Source organism: Nothobranchius furzeri, chromosome 1 (assembly GCF_043380555.1).
Source record: "Nothobranchius furzeri strain GRZ-AD chromosome 1, NfurGRZ-RIMD1, whole genome shotgun sequence".
Classification (NCBI taxonomy): domain Eukaryota; kingdom Metazoa; phylum Chordata; class Actinopteri; order Cyprinodontiformes; family Nothobranchiidae; genus Nothobranchius; species Nothobranchius furzeri.
In genome coordinates, this window is record NC_091741.1 from 63139568 (window position 1) to 63162321 (window position 22754).

Here is a 22754-nt window from a genome sequence, read left to right on the forward strand (position 1 = left end):
TTTGCAGCACGACTGGAGAGCATGCTGCAAAAGCTCTATTTTGCATGACCCCATAAATAAAAGAAATCCTATAACAGCACAGGATTTTACCTCCTCAGACAGAACCAGTTCTGCAGCAACCGCTCATCCTGACGCAGAAGCTCTGTGCTGTAGCGGTGGGCTTCGGTGCATATCTGTCTCCTGGATAAATATTCCACCTAAACTCAGGAATCACTCTGGGAAAAGGGATTAAAGTTTCTCAAATGCAGCCAATACCTCTGCAGCAAAATCCTTGTTTGTCATGCAGAAGCTTCTTCTAACTCAGCTAAAAGTGATAAATAAGACCAGAGAGGGTACATATGTGACAAGTCAGGTTTACATTGACCCACATTCTGAAATGTGAACATGAAATTGCATTTGTTATGTTTTAAATTTGGAGAATAAAATTCCACCACATGGTTGGACATTTCAGGGTCCAAATGAACAGGCTGTACCTCTCTGACTAATCCCATCCTCTGGGAGGAATGGTGAAACTGCATAAATGTGTATGAAATTGTTACTTTATCCTTCTCTCATCTGTCTTCTACCCTCTGGCTCTTCCTGTTATTTGATTCTTTCCCTCTTTTTGGTTACAGCCTCTGCTCTCATCATTTAGTAGCCAGGATGCTTTCACCGGGCTGTCCAGAAGAACCTCCACGTAATCTTTCACTCAGAGCCTGTGGAGACCCATCTGTCCTTGCCTGACGTGTATGTGGGAAGACTGTATATGTACCTGAAGGTTATGCATCTGCGTGCCTCATGAATCACCATGGTGGTGATTACGGTGTATTTATGATGTCTGGCTCAGCACCTGCTGCCTGCTGATAGAAAGGGAGAACCGATCAGGCTACAAAGAACGACACAGAGTAATGGCCGAAAAAACTGAGAAACTAACACGCCAAGCTCTCACATGTTCCTCCTACTACCAGATTGCTTTTTTTTGTTTTGTCTAGGTGGGATTGGGTTGCCGTGGTAACAGGAAGCTGGGAGCAGAGCGGCATCCCGGTTGGCGGGAGGATGCTCCTAACGCGGTGCAGCTGAAGTGTGACTACTGACGGCGAGTTCTCCTGGGAGCGCTTTGTTGGAGTCTGTTTTCACCTGTCGTTTTGTGTGTGGGTGTCTAAAGGCATCCGGAAGATGAGGAATAAATTAAGTCCATAGCTAGAGATTATCTGTATGTTGAGACTGTATTTGCTTTAAAGGCTTTAAATCAGGTGGAATCCATCAGATCAACAGTTTGGCAACCAACAGAGGAAGCCTTGTTTCTACAAGCAGCTTTGGAGCCAGACTGTTGCCAAGTGGCTTTGATGTTATACAAGCAAAAAATATACATTTTTAAATCTAAGAGTTATTGTAAATCCACAAATTATGGTATGTGCAGAGAAATCATTAAAGGAATCATTCACTCATTATTTTAATAAATCTGCCGTCTTCTCTAGATTGTCTTGTGAGTCGTTTTCTGTGAAAAAAAAGCTCTAGTGCTCTTGTTTCAGGAAGTAGAAGCTAGTCAGTAGGATTTGGAGTCTTTCTCATTAATATTCATTCATTCACCAAATGCATCGCCCCTGATTGGCTAAAAGCAACAATTGTGATGCCTTTGTTCTCTATGCTTTCTTGGGTAAAACATGCAATGTTGCTGCTTTATCTCCACAAATTACTCAGGCCTGATGGAGTTCCGCCATGTTGTGTAGTTGCTAATGCTAATGTTAGCTTCTGCTAGCTGAGATGTTCTCTGCTGTTTTCTGGCCACTAAACAAGTCTTCTGTGGTCATGAGCCAAGATGAGTGAGTCCATGAATGCACATTTTTACAGTGTGAGATGGATCTGTGTGGCTTTTTCTGACCTGAGCATTTCTCTGTCTATTTTCCATTAGCCGCTAATGCAGGAAATAGGGAAAGGCGATTATTATCATGTTCAGAATGCATGTGACCGATTATACAGGACAGTCAGAAAAAGACCAGTACACAAGATATCAGCAGGACATAAGTGTGGAGTCATTTACAAAATCCCATGCAAACTCTGCAACCGGACGCCAACTCAACACACAAGCAATAGAACATAAAGGAGTGTGAGAAAGAAACAAGTCGAAGACACACAAGAGCAGTAAAACAAGAGGCAGATAGAACAAGAAAGAAATCAGCCGTAACAGATCACTGCACAAGAGAAAACCATATAATGGACTGCGACAGAACAAGGATCATAAACACAGAACAACAGAAATTGAAAAGATGGATAAAGGAAGCGATCGAAAAAAGGACACGCGGATCATGATCAAAAACAGAGTATACACACTGTGAGATGGGAAAGGGTGATCAACAAGAGGGGCACGGGCAGTAGAGGGTGACATCATCATCTACTGCCCGCAGATAAACGGAGACAGAAGTGACAACACCAACATCGGTGACATGCTCTGACAAAGTCGACAGCAGTAGCCGAAACTGTCAGTAAGGCAACGAATAAGCTCTCTTACTCCTCTTTAAGGTTTTACTTTGTTTTTCTCGTCTCTGATTCAATGATGTAACTTTTCTAGTAAGTCCATCAAGCCTTCTCCTAAATTAAACCTATAAGAAAGCTTCATTTCTATCGGGCATGTCAGCCACAACCTGAAGAAAAGTATCACTGGATTTTGTTGTTGATGGCAGAAATAACAAGTTATCTTACTTAGAAATCCAGTTATTTTTGTCATTTTTATATATTCTTTGTCTTCACACCCAGCTGGCATTGATTCAACATTGTATGTGTCTTTTTTTTAGATCTGGTATTTTTTTGGTTTCTCAGTGTCTGATGTGATGAGTTGGACACGTGTCTGTCTGACTGGGACACTGGATCGGTTTCCTAACATCTGTCTGCCGAGTCACTGCTGTGGTCTGAAGAAGTTGACTCATTTACCTTCTGAGTCTCTCAGGGTCTGGCAGCTTAGTGAATCATGCTCAGTCACTCACACACTCCAGACCATGGGCACGGAGGGCTGTAATTTCCTCTACTGTCTATTTTAGGAGTCACTGAAAAAATAATCCTCCACACAGACTATAATTTAGAAGTGCATAACTGCAGTGTGGGACAAGTCCAGCATCAAAGGTATCTGAGTGCACCGAGGACAGGAGAGGCAGAGAGCAACACATCCGTTATTTATCTTAACTCAGGCTGGTGCATTGTTGCTAATTAGCCCGTAGCTTTTCTGCTAAGTCTATGACAATAAAGAGAACAGACACTAGGTGGACTGGTTCTGGATTTGCACAGAAATACACAAGTTGGTTGTGGACTTTGGCTGCTGTGCTGTTGTTGAGGAGGGAAGGTGGAGTAAATACAGGCTGGGTATGACGGCTTTGATTTGCGTTGCTGTGAATTTTACTGGTATTAAACCTCTTTTCTAAAACGCTGTCAAACTGAGCCTGAGGCACCTTCCTCCTGTCTCAGTGGATTTATTTTTTAAAGATGCAGCTGTCTTTGAGTCAGCAAAAGCGGTAGCGACTAACTCCAACGAGTCAACGTACACCCAGCGGCCACTTAATTAGGTACACTTGGTAGTGGGCGGACTCTCGTCAAAAACACCTTAAATCTTGGTGCCTTGGATTCATCAAGGAGCTGAAAATCTTCCTCACAGGTTCTGGTCCATTTACACTTGACATTCTCACACTTTTCCTTCCATGATGATACTCTCCCATGCCACCACATCCCAAAGGTTATGCTGAGCTGAGATCTGGTGGCTGTGGTGGCCATTGGAGTTAACTCATCATCATGTTCTAGAAACCAGTTAGAGATGATTCTATTGTTTGGTTCTTTGCTAAACACGGTGTTGATTTGTTTTGGTTTTTGGTTTTCAACATCCACGTTGATGACACAGGATGGCTACAGTGTTAGCCAAAACCCGTCAGCTAAAACAGGTAAAAATAAGTCAATCCTCTGTGTTTAGAAAAGAACCAAACAATGGAATTTCATGGATTGCACAGAACAAACTTACAAAAGATGTTCAGTTAGAGATGACCTCAGCCTGATAAAGCACATGGTGCTTTATCCTGCTGGAAGTAGCCATCAGAAGATGAGTCCATGGGGTTTTGAAGGGATGGACATAGTCAGCAACAATACTCAGGTAGGCTGTGGAGTTAAAAACCAGGCTCAGGTGGTAGTTTTCCTTCAGTACTTTCCTTTTCATGAAATGGGTGGGTGCGGTTTGGTTTGGCCACCTTTTCCAACAGCACTGTTTGGCATCCCCCCCCCCCCCCCCCCCCACACACACCATCTTCCTTCAGTCCCTACTCTGTTGTGGTTCCTAGTACACTGACCAGCATCGCAGTTGGCAGCCCTTCATCGGCTAGGAGGCGGAGTCATTGGTTGCTCCAGAACTTACAACTGCTGCCTGCAGCTGCTTCAGAATCTGACAAAAAGCCATGAAACTGATCAGAATGTTCATCATCACTGCTATTCTTGTGCTGAGTTGTGTTTCTGTGTAATATACAGGTCACCTCACTGTTTACTAATAACCTCGTGCTATTTTTGTCTCAAGTAAACACCCCCATGTGTCGAAGGTACCCCCACCTTCCCCAGCGCGCTATGAGGGGCACACCCACTTTTTATCATGGAGCTGGCAGGGGAAGGTGAGCTGTGTTAACCCACGCTGTACCGAGCTGTTTTGGCTGAGTAGTGCGGTTGGAAACGCACCATAATTGGTACAAGGTGGACAAAGGACATCTCCCACACAGCGTTACACCAGCAGCAGCCTAAAGCATCAGGATGGATCCATGGTTTCATGTTGGTGTCACCAAATTCTGACCAGAGCATCTGAATGTTGCAGCTGAAATTCAGGAAACATTTTTCCAGTGTCTTCGGGTCCAGTTCTGGTGACCCTGTGTGAATTGTAGCTTGCTTTTAGCTGATGGGATGAACTTTTCCCTTTTTCATAAACCCTGGAGATGCTTGTCAGTTCAAATTGCAGTAGGTCAAACCAGCTGGTTCTTCATGTTGATGCTCAGCAAGTTCTTGTCTAGAGGACTAACTGGATCCTAGATGTGTCTACAAGCAGTTCAGTCTGTGTAACTGATGCTGTTATCAGGGTGTTAGAAGCTAATGAAGGGTCCTGGAGCAGAGAGCAGGCTAATCTAAGAGTCTTTTACTGACGTCATTTGATTTATTTGATGACTTATACCGAATCATAAAACCTATTATGGAAAAAATACATCACAAGTTCAAATGTTTTAACGTTTTTATCACTCTGCTTTTCCAGATTGATGCTAAAGAATGTGTAGGGCTTGTTTTCCCAGCTGTATATCAGCTTTCAATAAACCTTTCTGATGCTAATGATGGATGTGATTAGCAGTTACTCATGAACTGGTGTGCTGCTACAGTTCTGTGGTTTCTCTGAATGCCAGCATGAATATTCAGACACTCCAAGTCCCTCTTCAGTCAGAAATGTGCTCTGCTGTTTCTGGGATTGAAAACTACAAATTACAAACTCTAAAACAAAATAACTGGGTTTGTTGCACTGATCCTGTGGAAGTCCAGAAGGACCTTGAAATTATCGAACCAGGATTCACAAAGCAGTAGATTGAACTTGAACTTTTCCCTCGGAGAAAGTAGATTTCTTGGTGTCAGACATGTTTTTAATGGCGAGAGTTAATGTAAGCAAAGAGATTAAGGAGGAATAATGAAAAGAGAGGAGAGAAGAAAGCCAAATCAGTAATAGAATCATTTCATTAGGTGGCGTAATGAGGAATTGATTTTCCTAAATGCAAACGGAGATGGAGGCAAAGTGACTCCTCTCTGCTGGGGAACCGCCAGCCTCTAAAGAAACTAATGAAGAAGAAAATGACAGCACACACTCCTCAATACATGGAGAAACTTTTAAGAAATACTCAGAGAGAGGGGGAGACAGAAAGAGAGAGAGAGAGAGAGAGAGAGAGAGAGAGAGAGAGAGAGAGAGAGAGAGAGAGAGAGAGCAAAAGAGAAAGGTGGCAGTAAAGGAGAGAGAGAGAGAGAGAGAGAGAGAGAGAGAGAAAGACAGAAAAAGGGGGCAGTAAAGGAGAGGGAGAGAGGGGGAGAGAGAGAGAGAGCGAGAGAGAGAAAGAGCGAAAGAGAGAGAGAGAGAGAGAGAGAGAGAGAGAGAGATAGAGAGAGAGGGAGGGAGAGACAGAAAGAGCGAAAGAGAGAGAGCAAAAGAGAAAGGTGGCAGTAAAGGAGAGAGAGAGAGAGAGAGAGAGAGAGAGAGAGAGAGAGAGAGAGAGAGAAAGGGGGCAGTAAAGGAGAGGGAGAGAGGGGGGGGAGAGAGAGAGAAAGAGTGAAAGAGAGAGAGAGAGAGAGAGAGAGAGAGACAGAAAAAGGGGGCAGTAAAGGAGAGGGAGAGAGGGGGAGAGAGAGAGAGAGAAAGAGCGAAAGAGAGAGAGAGAGAGAGAGAGAGAGAGAGAGAGAGAGAGAGAGAGAGAGAGAGAGAGAGAGAGAGAGACAGAAAAAGGGGGCAGTAAAGGAGAGAGAGAGGGGGAATGAAAGAGACAGACAGAGTGTGAGAGAGAGAAAGAGAAGGTGAGGGAGAGGGAAATGGAGAGAAAGGATAGTGTGAGAGAGAGGGAGGGGAGAGTGTAAGAAGAGAGAGAGAGAAAGAGGGGGGAGAGGTGGGGGAGAGAGAGGGTGAGAGAGAGGGAGGGGAGAGTGTAAGAAGAGAGAGAGAGAGAGAAAGAGAGAGAGAGAGAGAGAAAGGGGGCAGTAAAGGAGAGGGAGAAAGAGAGAGGGAATGAAAGAGAGAGACAGAGTGAGAGATAGGGATAGAGAGGGAGAGAGAAAGAGAAAGTGCGAGAGGGAGAGGGAAATGGAGAGAAGAGATAGTGTGAGAGAGAGGGTGGGGAGAGTGTGTGTGTGTGTGTGTGAGAGAGAGAGAGAGAGAGAGAGAGAGAGAGAGAGAGAGAGTGCCAGCAACTTTTACTGAAAGAGGAAGACTGGAAAGAGACAGACTATGTTCTCATAATTCATGGAGTTTTTTTTACACACACACACACACACACACACACACACACACACACGGTTAGAAGAATCTAAGCGACTGGGAACACGATGGATGAACGACCATCCAAACACCCATTAAAGGGCCGATCTACCTGAGACACACTTCATGATGCAAGACTGGCAGATGTTCAGGCCAAGGGTTGACGCTAACGTTTCTGAACATTAACATCATTAACTCTTACTCATGGGAGGAAAGAGAACGATCCAGCGGACCACATGTCAGAGCTCAGACAGCTAGTAAAAATCTAGGATGGAAAAAATATTTGAAATCAAGCAAATTGCGAAGAGTCAGAGAGTAATCTTAGTACTTGTATCCAAAAAGCTGCCATCTGTTACACGTGCATGTGGTTTTATGACTCTATCAGACAGTGCGGTTGCTAAGCTCACACTCATGCACGTTTCCTTGGATCAGGAGGACCACAGAAGCAGCAGACTTCTGTTCCCCAGACAGTTGTGGTTTTTCAGATGGGAAGTGAGGGTGGGGGTGACTGCAAATTTCCCACGTATGAGTCCACTGGTATGACTCCACTGTGAGACATGGAGTAAGTGTGTGTTTCAAATCCCCCTGAGGCAGGAAAGCCTCGCTGACGAAGCAGAGATGAAGCTATCAGGGATGCGGAGAGAAGGTGAGACAACGTCTCACTTTTTTCCTGTCGGAATAAATCTGATAGCTGTTCGGAGACAAGGAAAAGTGTCACAGTGTCTGTTCCTGTTTGGAAAGGCTCTATGTTGGTCAAGAATATGTTTGGTTTTAGATCAAATGGTTTTCTAAAAGGCCAATAAGGAATTTCGTGTCCAGCCTTGTGGAGAATGAGGCTAACCTCCTACAAAGGGTCCTGTATGTCTGAGTCAAGGCCCAAGCGTGCGTGTTTGTGTGTCTTATTTAGCAGCAGCTCTTTCATCACGTCTATAATGGAGTCCAGGCGCTTGTGCAGATGGTTACCAACCCACTGCAGTAAACAAGCTCTCTGCATCCAGTCTCCAGCTGCTACCTCCACTAAGGTCCAGACAGTGGAGATGGAGAAGGCAATCTGTGACACTCGTACAGGGGAGATGGAAAATGATTTACAGCAGCCACAGAGATGTGTGTGAGAGATACGTCACACTGGTAACCACTGAACACATTAACTGGCTCAAAACCCAAAGGCTGAGAAATCCCATCCTTCAAATTGGACTTCCACCTCAGTGATAACTCTCCAGAGTTATGCCTTTGGGGCAGTTACTAGATTACCTATCTGAAAAAATATATAAATAACAAAAGTTTTAAGGAGATACATGACCTACAGAGGAAGTGGGACCAGGCAAAGCAAAACGCCAGACCTGGTGGAGTAAACAGGATGGAGGAAAACAGCTGAGTTATTGTTGCGTTTGGACCAATCAGCCCTGGTGATGTGTTTTAGCGTAGACGTACACATCATACACAGAAATCAAGAGTAGAGGGCTGACTTCCTCAAACAGAACCACTGACAGGAACAAGGCAAAAGTCAAACTTTTAGGCCAACCGTCTTGAATAACAACAAGACTTTCTAAATACAAACCAGCAACATGTTTACTTGTTCTACAGCTTTTATCAAGGCTCACAGACATTCTGGTGTCAGCTGTGGGTCCATGCTGCACGAATGCCACGTTTTACATGTGCTTTCATATGCTTTAGTGTTCTTTTTATTAGTGTGTTTATCCAGGGACGGCAGTAGCTCAGGACGCAGTAATCAGAAGGTTGCAGGTTCGATTCCGGCTCTGACCTGAAAATTAACCCACGTTGCCTGCTGGTGGTGGTCGGAGGGACCGGAGGCGGCAGTGTTTGGCAGGCCTCGCCTCAGTCAGTGCGCTGCAGGGCAGCTGTAGCTACGTCGTAGCTCATTTCCACCAACGAGTGAACTGGTGAGTGACTGATTGTGTTGTGAAGTGCCTTGGGGGGTTGAAGAAACCTAAAGCCGGGCGTACACTGTGCGACTTTTTCACTCGCAGCGTTCAGCTTCAGCTCAAACTGTACGACTTCCTCGCAGAGCAGATCTCACGAGTCGTGTGCTCACACTGCACGACCCAGTTCTCGCATGCGACCTGACTGCTCACACTGTACGTCTGGTAGCAACACGTCGGCCCTAAAAATGTGCTAAAAATAGCAGTTTTTACTCAACACGTCAGACTTTTTTGTCTTGCCTGTTGTCCTTCGGGAGTGCTGCAGGAGGACACACAGGGATTTATGGGGGTTGGATGAGGAAAACGAAATAAAGAAAGTGAATCTGTGTTTTGTGATCAGTTTAATTTGACATGAACACGACAAACACGCTTTCTTGACAATCTTTGTGAGTAAAAAAAACGTGTAGAAACAAAAACGAACAGCGTGTGTTATTAGGGAAATAGCGAGCGACCGGCCGGCGTTGATGCAGGATTGCGCGAGCATGCGCCGTGAGCGGTTCTGATACATTTTGGATCGTAGCTGCTCGCAGCTGCTCGCAGCGCCGCTTCAACAGTGCGATACCCTCACGAGGGACGAGCGAAATATTAAACACACCAGAAGTCCCTGCGACCTCACGACTGCTGATCGGCGGCTGGTCACATGGTGTTAATCGCCTCTCGTAACCCCCTGTACACTACACGACCGCTCGGCGCAAAACTCGCCCCGATGTCGTGGCTTCTCGCACGACTGGAAAATCGGCTCAAAAAAGTGAAAAAGTCGCACAGTGTACGCCCGACTTAAGAAAGCGTTGTACAAATACAGGCTACTTATCTGTAGTAGACAGTGACCACCAGGGGTTATGTTCTGTGTCATTTTCTCCGTCCATGAAATGGGATGTTCTGCATTTTGATTGGTGTTCAAAGGTCAGTGCTGCTAGAAACTGATTCATTATTTCTTGAATCCAATGAAGAAAGATCCCATGAGAGAGACTGATGGCCAGTCCGACTGAGCACATGTGAGATGACACAAACAGTCCAGACACATTCGGTTATGTATTTGTTAAGTCATATAAAATTTTTTTAGGGAAATTGAAAAATTTAGCTAAAAATGTCAAATAAAAATGTTAGTTACCCCCGGTACAGCTCACAGTGTTCAGAAGGAAGGACTGAATTGGAAACTGAAAGCAAAGTCACGAGGTTTGTTGAAAGTAAAACGATTTTGGGGGGTGATTTTAGTTATTTATTTATTTTTTATTTTTGATAATTGCTGATTTTTATTTTCATTTGAACTTCCTTGATCTTTTTAATGTAATATTTGTTTACATACATGACTACAAAGGAAGTGCAGTCCCTGAATTTGAGTCAGGATGTTTAAATGGAAAATAAAAATGAAATAGCAGTAAATTCAGGTTTCTGGTTAAAAAATAAAATAAAATACCTAATTGCTCATATCTGCAGGAGTGTCTATTGTTTTACTCTAAATCTGTTCATCTTTAATTATCTTGCTTAAAAGAGATTGGACCTGTGAGAGTTAATCCGGGGTGTGGATGCTGGAGTCACAGCAGGGCACGGCTCCCCTTCCTCTCCTCCCCCTGATGAGCGGGGGATGTTTGATCCTGGGTTTAGCTGAGGCTGGGCAGGAAAACAGCAGCAGCACTAAGATTACACAAACAGGACGTCCGGTAATCGTTTTAACAATACACACACACACGGGGACAGAGGAGTGGGATAAGGAACAATGGAGCAGGGATGATGCGGTGCACCAACACACGTCCAATACCAAATGGAATCACAAATCTAACAAATCACCTTGTCTGACTCGCCTCACTGAGCGTTAGCGTCACTCAGGATCAATGAAGCGTGTTACGGGTTCTCCAGTGATGCACACAGAACACTGGAAATCAGCTAAAGGGTTCAATAGTCTGGATGATACAGAAAAAACTAATGAGGAAGATAATGAGAGACACTACTTTAGTTAGTTTATTGAAAAAGTTTAACCTCTGTTTCATTTCAACTTAAGTGGAAGGTTGTTAGAGTCGGTTTAATTTACAGTAACTGAGGATCTAAACTTTTAAATGATAAAGGGATACTTTGTAAGTTTTTCTCATTTTTAAATCATTTTCTCGAGCCAGCGTGTGCTAAAACAACCCTTTACAGGATTGATGAAACGCCACCCAGCTCATATTGCCCCCTGTGGCCAGAATACCGCATTTGCAACTTCACAGTTGCCGGTCCAGTCCTTTGAACTTAGACAAAATAGAGCTTACATACCTGGCGCTGCAATCTGGTTCCAGACACGTTTTAGATCATGAACAGCTGATTTGTTTAATTTAGTGATTCATCATTCCTAGGGATGTAAGAAAATATCGAAATGACAATATATCACAATATTTTTCCTGCAATATTATATCGATGTTTAAAAGCCGTGTATCGAATATTTGGAAGAATTTACATGCAAACATTTGTGTATTTTCTTTTGGTGCAATTCAAACGCCAACTGCTAGTTGGCAGCAGTGTGCAATGGGTTGTGTTTCCACCACTGAAATGTAAATCCCGCTATTCTGGTTCAGACACCTCATGTTAAACATGTTATGTATCCTTTTGGACTGTTTATTGAATTTTCCTATAGTGAATTCAGTTTTTTTTAAATCACTAATATCATCTGGCTGAATGCATCGCAATATATTGTGATATACGTTCCGTCTCTCCGTATCATGATACTTATAGTATCGTCAGAATTTCACCAATACGCATTTCTAATTGCTCCTGTAGACACGAATCGAGGCTGGGGAGACATTTCAGCCGTTAGATTAAGGTGTTAAAAAGATTAACGTAGAGTAAGGAGAATTTGGTTCTACAAATGGACACAAGCGGGTGCTAAAAGCAAGCCATAACTGCCTAGTTCCCCTTTAAAGAGCAAGATTGCTGAAAACTAATTTTTTTTACTAGTTATTTTTTCATATGATTGGTTACTTTGTGTTTTTTATGCAGGCTGAACATGAAAATAGTCTTCTACACCTATCAACTTCATAGCTTCTGATAGAAAATAGATGTTGAAACACTAGAATTTGAAAAGCCTGACAAATCACCATCACACTCTCACTTCACAGACTAACCCATCTTGACTCAAAATGAGGAAGGCTGTTGTTTGGTTTAGCATCCAGGAAACAGCAGAGAATGTGTCAGCTTGTAGAAGCTAACCGTTAGCATTAACAACTCTACCACACAGCAGAACTCCTCCAGGCTTGTGTTATTAGTGGAGATACAACATCAATGCTGCAAAGCAAATGGTGTCAGTGGTAGAGTTGTGTTGCTGTTAGCCAATCAGAAGCAAGATTGCTGAATATCATGAATTAATCAGTAAGATTCAAAATTCTGCCGTTTTCCTCTCCCTTCTCCTCTGACTGACTTCTACGTCCTGAAACAGGAGCAATGTTGCTTTTCATCCAAAGATATCGGCTCGTAAAGCATTCCTTTATTCTGGAGATCACTGCACATCTGTTGGAATAAACGTGAAGTTGGTCTTAAACGTGGGGGGGGGGGGGGGGTGTGTCAGTGATTCATCTTCTCGAAGAGTGGGAAAGTTAATTAGTGTCAGTAATTCCAGATCCTGAATCCAGAGAATTTTGCCTTTTGTTTATTTCACAGAGGGTAAACTGACGTGAAAATACCAAAGTCTTATGTTTTAAGCCCCTTTTCAGACTTCAAATTTCAGAGCATCAGAACATGTGACGTAACTTTGCTGTGGGGTCCATTTGTTCCTGCTGACAGACACGTTATCCTGTCCTTACTATGATGTTTAAATGCAGTCTCAGAGGGAATAGACCAACTTCAAACAGATATGAAAACACTGAAGGATGAAGAGGAGAAATGTTTATCCTAGTTTAATCTAGTCACTAAACGGTGTAAAAGCTGATGCAACAGCTTCATATTACTGATGCACTCTTGGCCAGTCCTTTACTCTTTACCAGTGACAAAATCATCTGTAAAAACAAGAAAATGTTCTTTTAGAAGCTTTTTGACTTTTTAAACGTTTCTTGGTCCAGGGGCCTCATTTATCAAGATTGCTTACGCATAAAATGGGGTCGGAAAACTGCGTAAGCAACTTTCCACACAAACTTTGGGATTTATAAAGGAACACTTATCAGAAAATATGTGCGCAACTTTAAGTTGACTAAGGAGCTGGCTTACGCACATTTTGGACATGGAGAGCACCTGCAGTGCTGCCGCTGAGAAGGATAAAATTATGAAATCCTGCAGCATTATCACTTGTACTGCTTCATTTTCACACAGAACAAGCAACCCCCCCCCCCCCCCCCCCCCCCGCGCACACACACACACACACAGCCTGAATAGCAGAATAGGAAATACTGAATATCAGCAGGGGGGCAGATTGAGACAGAATGTCATGCGTCTGTGACAGTGTGAGCGTCACTGCGACCGGATTGATCACGCGCCCTGGCTACTTGGTCAAGGGAGATCTCTTTTTAGCTAACTGGTTAGCGCGTGTGACCCTCACCGGGGAGTCTGGGGATCGAATCTTGATCGGACCATTTTTTATATCCGCCACTGATCTCTCTGAAGAACTCACAACATTGATGGCTTCAGCAACGCTGTGCCACTCCGTGGATTTTCTCTTATTTGTTTTGCAAAAGTACTTCCTTTCATTTCTCCACCTCACCCACAAGTACCTCAATTTCTGCTTGTGAAATAGCGCTTCCTTGATCTGCGGTCGCGATCTTAATGGTGGAGCGCTGCAACGAGCCGGCTTATGTATATGCATGAGATCCACAAGGCACTTTGCATTGACCATTTATGGCAGAAAGTGGGCGTGTTGAGGGCGGGATGTGACTCAGAAACAGCTGAGAACCTTTCTTAATAGTCTCTGATTTATAAAGCGGAGATTGCGTGAAGCTGTGTGTACTCCATGTTTTATAGGTCACAAAACTACTTGGCGTGAGTACATTATTTATTTATTTATTTATTTGCTGAGCTTAAACACGGTTTTAGTAAGGATTCTACGCAATGTTTTATAAATGAGACCCCCAGGTCTTTGCTGGGACCTTGGTATATTCTCTCTGTACCTCTAAGCTTTTTCTGAGTCAGGGGTTTAAACCCTTCAAACCCCTAAAATGCAGCTCTGAGTATTATCAGAACACCAGATTGAATGACAGCTGAGTTTCCTAAGGGTACAGATTATGGTTCAAGGATTAGAGCTAATTTCTCAGATATAGGGTGCCTCCGTTGACTCTAGTCACCCCTGCCACTCTGCACTGCCACCACTGACCAAGGAAGGTGAGGAATTTTGAGTTTCCTGTACAAATTCCAAGCAGGGAATATTTCCTTCGTTCTCAAGTCGTTCCTGTTTCTAAACTCAAAAAGCTTTGCTCTGTTTGTGTTGTTATAAAAAAGTACCTTGTTTACATGAACACTAAGAATGTGTTTTTGTGAATTCAGTTGAGGTCACCCAGGTCTGCCGCTGGGTGCAGCTGACCGCTCTGGAAGCACGAGAGCTTTTTAGGGAGACGGGGAATCTGAGTTGCAAGTTTGTGGCCTGGGTGCACGAGCAGATTGGCTGTCAAACGGCGAAAAAAGACACAGGATAAACAGAGCGGCAGTTCCTTTCTCACACACACAGTGGTTCAAAAATATCCTGGAGGCACTTCACAGAGAAACAAAACGAGCAGCCCACATAGCAAACTGCCTTATTAGCAGTGCTGTTCTCAGTAGCTCCAACTCCTTTAAAGGACCAGCAGAGACTCACTCCGCTTGATGAGGCAGAAAAATCTGTCACAGGCGCAAAGTGACCTTAAGCTCAGAGTAAATGCAGAGCACACCGGTCTTCACTCATGTCCGTCAACGAGCAGCAGCTAAACCAAACAAGCTTACTCGGTTAGGTGAATTATTGCAACAGGCATGAAAATCTCCATTTTGCTCTGTTCACCTGAGTCGGCAGAGATGCAACAATGATCCACAGCAAGTGTCTTAAAGACCCGCAGGCTCGTTAGTCAACAACGTTAGGCTGACATTCATGAATCAATATTTCTGCCAACAGACAGAACGGCTGTCATCAGACATGTCGTGTAACTTGAATGTTTTTTTTACATGAAATCAAACGACTCCAGCTGAGATTTTGCCACATTAGCTTAGAAATGTTCTATATTTCCAGGGTTGTGCATTATTAAGGAGGAAAAAAAGTCCTAAAAGATGTTCGACATTTTAGCCTCTGAAGGTTTACATGTTATGAGGAGTCTTGTGTGTACAGAAGAGACTCAATGTGACCTCAGTTCAACTGAAGCTTTTACATCTGTGTTTGAATGTAAACAGGCTTTTAGCTCCACTCCAGTTTAAACAAGGTCTTCAAATGCTCTGATCATTTAGTTCATCTTAGAGCTGGTGGAGAAGACCTCCAGGTGCACTGGGGTGTTGCAAGGCTGGTAGATGTTCTCTGTGTTTTGTTCCTGAGTGATGGTCAAAGGGGGTTGAGATGGGTCAGAAACACATTTCAGACCTCTACTGAGAAAAAATAATCACAAAGTGGTTGTCCTTCTTGTTCCAGAGTGGACCTGAAGCTGATGATGCCTCAGCCTTGTGGTTCAGGCTTTGAGGATGCTCAGTGATCTGCCTGAAGGAACAACGGTGCATAGTTAGATTAGTGAGACCTATCATTATGTTATTGATCCTGGTTCTGCTAGTGTAAATGACCTTCTCAGTGGCTTAGTGGTAGTGTCCGTCCTAGGAGGTCAGGGTTCAAATTCTGGTCGGGTCATACCAAAGACCTTAATGTGGGACCCAATTGCCTCCCTGCTTAGCTTTAGGGGTTGGACTGAGGGGTTAAACCGCCAAATAGTTCCTGAGTGTAGTTACAGCTGCAGCTCACAGTTCCCCACAGGGATGGGTCAAATGCGGAGATGAATCCTCAGCCTTACTAGTTCCCTGACCAGTTACTAGACTTCACTGTTATGAAAGATGTCAGAACGTTCTTTTTATTTCAGCCTCCCAGTAAAAGCAGGTCACTGGTTTGCCGTTTTAATTATGCTGGTTGTGTCAGTGGCCCGTGTAAGGTCTGCAGTCTTGTGCAGGACCAAGTATTTCACCTGTTTTGATTATTTGACCTGCTTTTCTTTTAGTTTGTTTGCTATCCACCAATCAGCAACCTTCTTTCAATACGTAGATCCCTTGCTGCTGGAGATCAAACCAACATCAGCAGTGCAAACATCACAATATGATTGCCAAAGATCTCACAGAGCAATCATTTGAGAGAAGTCTGAACAGGAGGAGGCTCAGGACACATCCATGTGGAACACCTGAGTTGACAGAAAATCTATAGAGTTTTAGCAACAGTACCCATGAGGGGTTGTCAGTTTTAGACCCAGTTCTTTTTATAACTGAGTTAGCAAGGATTGAATTAAATTAATTACCCATGCTTGCAAATAAATAAATTAATAGAATTAACTGAAAAAAATAACAATCATTAATAAATGTAGAGAATGTAGTCCAGGGGTCAATCCAGTTTTGTGTAAGGGGGCCCCATGTCTGTGTTCACCTTGGGCCCCAAAATTGCTAAATCCGCCAGTGGTCTAATTATCTAAAATAATCAAAGTGAACTGTTTTTTAAATTACTTTATCATTCAATTTATCAGTCAATCCATCCCTTCTCTGTTCCTGCTTCTACCTGCTGAGGGTTGCAGGTATCTCCAGAGCTGAGGCAACCTGCATGGGTCACCTGTGCAGCAGGGTTTACTGTTAAATACTGTAGTATATCCTCTTGGCAGCAAAGACTGTGGGGATTTTTTTACAGTACACTTTCAAATCTGTCATGTTTTACTTAGCAGGTCAACACAAATAAAATCTGTGCTGCTGTTCATCAAAACGCTGCAGACGACTGGAGATGTGCTCCACGTCTGTTACTGCTGTAACTTTCACGCTGCATCATTAAAAAATTCAACTGCTTTTAAATCTAACTGGGATTTATATGTGATCATAAATCAGATTTTATTCACTCATTAAATCCATATTTGCTTGAACCACACTTTGAGTATTTATCATTTGGATTTGAGTCATTGGAGCCTACCCATACCCATCCTTTGGTCACAGACAAAAGGTCATGACCCTGGAGGTCCTGGGACAGAGGTGAGAGTTTACACTGAGAGGCCAGATGGGATTCCCAAGCTACCCACACATGCCTGAACCACAGAGACACTGAGCTTTATCTGAGGGACAACAATGCTGCTGCATGATGGGGGTGGGGGGGTTAAGTAATTTCAGAGAGAAGGCAAACACAGAAAGAGAAGAGAGTGAGTGTTTTAGGGGAAGTAAACAACACTGGACACAAAGTGCCATGTCACTGGGATAATAATACATAAATACACACAGCAGCATCACATTTTACATCTGAGCTCCTGCACAAACACCCTGTAGAAGACACTCCTCTCCAATCAGAGACACACACCCTATCATCACCACGACCAACACACCAACTCTCTGCCCCTGTATATACAGGTGTGTGTGTGTGTGTGTGTGTGTGTGTGTGTGTGTGTGTGTGTGTGTGTGTGTGTGTGTGTGTGTGTGTGTGTGTGTGTGTTCTGATGCAATCTCTTTAAAGTTTCGCCCAACCTAACGCAGAACCGCTATGGCATCTTAGTTCATCTTCTATAATCAATTCAGGATTAAAACATGTTAAATTGTAATGGCGGCGATGATAACATGTGTGTTGAAGGTTTCTAACGAATGGATCATTTAAAAGTCAACTTCCACGATTTAAAGCAATAATAATCACTAACTCCTTCCAGATGAGGAAGGGAAGCTCTTCTTCATGAGAAGCAGGACTAAAGATGCTGAGGATGGATCGACCAGCAGGTGGAGGTTCATCTAGAGCGAGGCAGGAGGAGGGTTCTGCCTCAGCAGGTAAATCACCTGCTCCTCATAAGGATGGAAATGAGCTGTAATGATGGATGATGAGGAGAAGAGGGGGATGAATTGGAGCACAAAAAACTTTGCAGAGCATGGATGACGTTTTTGTGGAAACATTTTAGCATCAGTCTCTCGCTGCTGTGGTGTCCTTGGGCAAGACACTCGACCCACCTTGCCAGCTGGTGATGGTCGGAAGGACCAGTGGCGCTTGTGTTCGCCAGCCCTTGCCTCTGTCAGTGTGCCCCAGGGCAGCTGTGACTGCACACCAGGGTGTGAATATGTGTGTGAATGGGTGAATGACTGATTGTGCTGTTAAATGCCTTGGGGGGGTTCCTGGACTCTAGAAGGTGCTATATCAAACACAGGCCATTTTTAAATTGTGTCTGTTAAATGAGTTGATGCCCAAGCAGAAATGTGATGATGGAGTCTTCAGTCTCAGTCATCACTTGCACTTTATTACAGAATTATAGTTTTAAAATGTTTTAACTGTATTTTCATTGTCAACACATGATGCTGGATCTTGTCTGATTTCAGGCAAATATATGAGCTTAAGACCTCTAAAACATGGCCACACAAATAAACACCTGAGCATTAATGCATTAACACCTCCATCACAATGTACTTTAAGCCTCTCAAATACTTAAAAAGAACAACAGTTCTCATTAGAATGAACTTTCTCTGTGTGCTTTTGCTGATGTCAGTATTTTATTTCATGAATGGTTTTGACAGTACGATTCTGTCATTTTGCAGATGGATGAAGGGGGTTTCAGATGTGGGGACTGAAGGTCTGTAACCTGATCTATTCGGTTCTGTTCGTTTTATTTTAAACAGTTTAAGTGTTTATTGTGGTCTAACATGAAATGGCTATGATGGGATATTGTCCCACTAAACCGTTATAGTCCAGCAGCATGGTGATTCCCCTTCAGAAGATCAGAATTAATACGTGTTTTGTTTCCAGCTGCAGACGCAGCGCTGAGTCTTCAGGACGCCTCCTGAACTCATGTGACCGATGAGGTCCACCTCCTCCTCACTGTCCCAGCAGCACGAGACACTGAAGTCCAGCTTTGGACATTCTTGAATCCCAAAACTCCTAATGGGAAACTTGCACCTGAGTCATTGCCTTCAGCTGATCCAGACTCACAGTCTGATTCTGGGTGATTTAAATGAACACTAACACTTCTGCGCAGTGGTCAATGCTCAGTGCGCTCCAGCTTTGCACATCCGAGCGCAGCCACCGCTCGATTTAGCGCACACAGAGTCTTTGTGTGACCTCTGTCCAGGGGCGTGAAAGCGTCAAACGGAGGAATGGCACAAAGCACATCTCATCATTCAGCTTCATTTGGAGCCAATTCTCCCAAAAGCCTCAGAGATAGATTTCGTTTTGTTGTGCTGAATTATTAAAAGGAGACACAGGCACATCAGACCCTGAATGTTCCCTGGAGATGAGTCATGTTTACGCTTTTCAGAACATCTGAGAGCAGCTTTTGCACTTTAGATCACATTAGATCTGCTGTAAGTGCCAACAATGTGCCAAAGCGCTGCTGCCGGTGTTCCGGTCTCCGCACCGCATCCCTTCGCCAAGCCACGTTTTCTGGAGACAAAAGCCCCTCTTCACCCCCTCTCTCACCAAAGCCCGCGTGTCCACTTGTCAGAGTCCACATCACAGCAAACAATCACCACACTTCTGCGAGCAGTGGTGGTTTTACCATTAGGCATAGATCGGCAGCCGCCTGGGCCCCCTTATGTTGGGGGGGGGGGGGGGGGCCCTAGCCCTGACTGCTGGCACCCCTCTGTTAATGCCACAATGGACTATTCCTATTGCACAAACAGGAAGTGATTGATAGTAATTCCACTCCAATCCAGTTGGTGGCAGTAATGCACCAAATTCTTGTTTGCCAAGTGCCATGAGACCACAAATAAGAAGAAGAGAAAGCAGAAAAAGAAGCGAGGCGGGTGCTTTCGTAACAAACTCGAAGCGATGGTCAAAACATTAAGCATGAAATGGAGTTATCCTCGTGGCTCCAATAAGAGAAAGAAGCAGCTTGCTTTAAAAAAGATTTTATCTTCACTTCTGAAAGTGACATCGTTTTTCTATATAAACATCAAAAGGAAGCAGAAAAGGAAAGACACTGGAAATGTTTAAAGGGAGGAAAGCATAGACCAAAATGGAAAATGGGAAGAAAAAAAAAGAAAGGCAAAAGCACAGGAGCACTGACAGGAAGCAGAAAGAAAAGCAAATATTGAAGGCACTCAAAGGGAGAGAAAGACAGGAAAAAAGAGGACTAATAAAAAGGGAAAATGACTCATGTCAGAAGAGGGTAGAGTTTCGCAAATCCAGTTAAAGATAAGATTGTCGAAAATTTTGTGTAAGGGGGCCCGTCTGTGTTCACTTTGGGCCCCAAAATTGCTAAATCCGCCACTGTCTGCGAGAAAAGCGCAACAAGACAGACGGAGTCTCGAGACGCGCCACGAACGTTTCAGACCAGCCAGAGCTGCACCTCGAAGTGGGAACAATTATTCACCCGCTGCTGCTTCTGTAGAGCCGGTGTGTCCGCGTGCCACACACACACACACACACACACACACACACACACACACACACACACACACACACACACACACACACACACACAAAGGAAAACAGAGGATGGTCCTACCTGGTTGGAACATACTTTGGAAATAAAAGATGACCAGAATAAAGGATCCCAAACAAGTGGCGAAGATCATCCGGCAGATCCGGCTCATCCTCATCAGATCGCCCAGAGCCTGCCTCATGTCGGGTCGGAACGGCTGGAGGTTCGGTGGAGGGGGTGGGTTTGTGCTGGGCGCTCCGGGACTCTGACTGGTACTGATGAGGAGTGTTCGCCGGTCAGTGAGCTGAACGCATCCAACTCAGAGCGTACCACCACCGGGCAGCAGGATGGGGGGAGACGGAACCCCGGATCCGGGAGAATGGGCTCGTCCACATGTGGGTTTCTATGAACCGGGGGGGGGGGGGGGGGGAGAGGCTCTTGTTTAGCAAAGCAAAAAGCATATTTATCACACAGCAGGGGAAGAAAAACATTTTATTATTTAAACAATAATTTCTAAAGCTAATACCTGCACATGTCTAAAGATGCAAATTGTTTCAAAGCTAAAAACAGAGATACATGAAAAGAAAAGAAAAGAAATCTATAACTGAAAAGAGAAACATACAATCATGGAGAAATGAGCACTTGAATAAAACGTTGTATTAGGCTAAATCCATCCATCCATCTGGGGGCAGCAAAGAGCGGGTTGTCTGAAAGGTTGTTCGATCCCAAGAATGCTGCTGTTGTGTCGTTTGGCAAGACAACCCTCCCTTGCTGGCGATCAGAGGGACTGGTGTGTCTCACCTCTGTCAGTATGTCCCAGGGCAGCTGTGGCCACTGCAGCTCATCATCATCAGTGTGTGACTGGATGAATGATACATTATGATGTAAAGCGTTTTGGAGTCCTCTGACTCTGAAAGGCGTTATACAAGCGCGGGTCATTCATCATCCATCCATCAGCTTAACTGCACCATTCTCATAGGGTTGCAGGAACTGGAGCTATTTACAGCGGTGAAAAGGCATAATGTTGGGGACACCCAGAGCAGGTCTCCAGTCCATCACAAAAACACAGAAAGACAAATAACCAGTCACACACACTCACTGTCTCCAATTAAAGCAGTAGCAGGAAGTAGATGTCCAATAATCAGAAGGTTGCTGGTTCCCACCTTGTCTGCTGGTGGTGGTCGGAGGGACCGGTGGAGTCAGTGTGTGGAAGGACTCGCCTCTGTCAGTGTACCCCAGGGCAACTGTGGCTCATCATCACCAGTGTGTGAATGGACAACTGACTGTTGTGAATAGTGATGAGATTTATGGCTCTTTCATGGGAGCCGTTCATTAGACTGGTTCCTTTGAACGAAGTGAAGTCAAGATAGCGCGGGGGGGGGGGGGGGGGGGGGTAATTCGATTCGTTCATGAACGTCACATCACTACTACACACACACACACACACACACATCTAAACACACATATCTAAACACACACACAAACACGCATATCTACACACACACATATCTACACACACCCATCTAGACACACACAAACACACACCCATCTTGACACACACACATCTACACAAATATCTGCACACACACACCTATTTTGACTCACACATATCTACACACACACACACACACACACACACACACACACACACACACACACACACACACACACACAAACACATCCATCTAGACACAGATCTACACAAATACACACGCCTATCTAGACACACACACACACACACACACACACACACACATATCTACACACAAAGACACACAACTGTTTAGACAAACACATATTTACACACACATGCATTTTGAATAAAAACCATTCTAGGACCCCTTTAATTTAATGAAAATCTTGATGAATGTAAATTTTTTCTTCAGTGGGATGAGCCAGATGTTGGATGCAAGTGTGTCATCAGGACTCTGTGTCTACATGGGGGAAGATCCAGAGAACCTTGTGCAGGAATACAGTATGTGGTACGTACATGCGTTCCCTCTCATCCCTAGTATTCCAAATACATTTTTTGGCCAAACTTATTTCCCAACACGCTTAGCAAATGGTAAATGACCTGTATTTGTATGGCGCCTCCTAGAGTTTTACAACCACCCAAGGTGCTTCATAACAATATCAGTCATTTGCCCAAGCACACACACATTCACAACCTGATGGTGAGGAGCTAAATTGTAGCCACAGCTGGAGTTCACTGTCAGGAGACAGAAACTGACCGATATCTTGTGAGAAGCTGATATTTATTTCACACACAAACACGCCGTGGGGAGGGATCTTCCAAGACTCTAGTATTCGTCCTCCACCTGTGGTTGAGAACATTCTCACATCTGCTAGAAAGGCAGTGAA

At 44.1% G+C, this 22754-nt stretch overlaps 1 protein-coding gene across 2 annotated transcripts in view; it reads right to left on the reverse strand.

Moving 5' to 3' along the window:
* The window catches only part of chst11 (carbohydrate (chondroitin 4) sulfotransferase 11), a 134373-nt gene extending 113662 nt beyond the window's left edge, over positions 1–20711 (reverse strand). The window contains exon 1 of one of the 2 annotated variants that reach the window (XM_070549748.1): positions 20493–20711. In XM_070549748.1, the coding sequence (XP_070405849.1) occupies positions 20493–20595 (103 nt within the window). In that variant the 5' untranslated portion in view covers positions 20596–20711. Of the gene's footprint in view, positions 1–20477 lie in introns of both variants that reach the window. The other variant, XM_070549750.1, reaches the window with a different exon arrangement.
* Positions 20712–22754: the final 2043 nt, after the last annotated feature.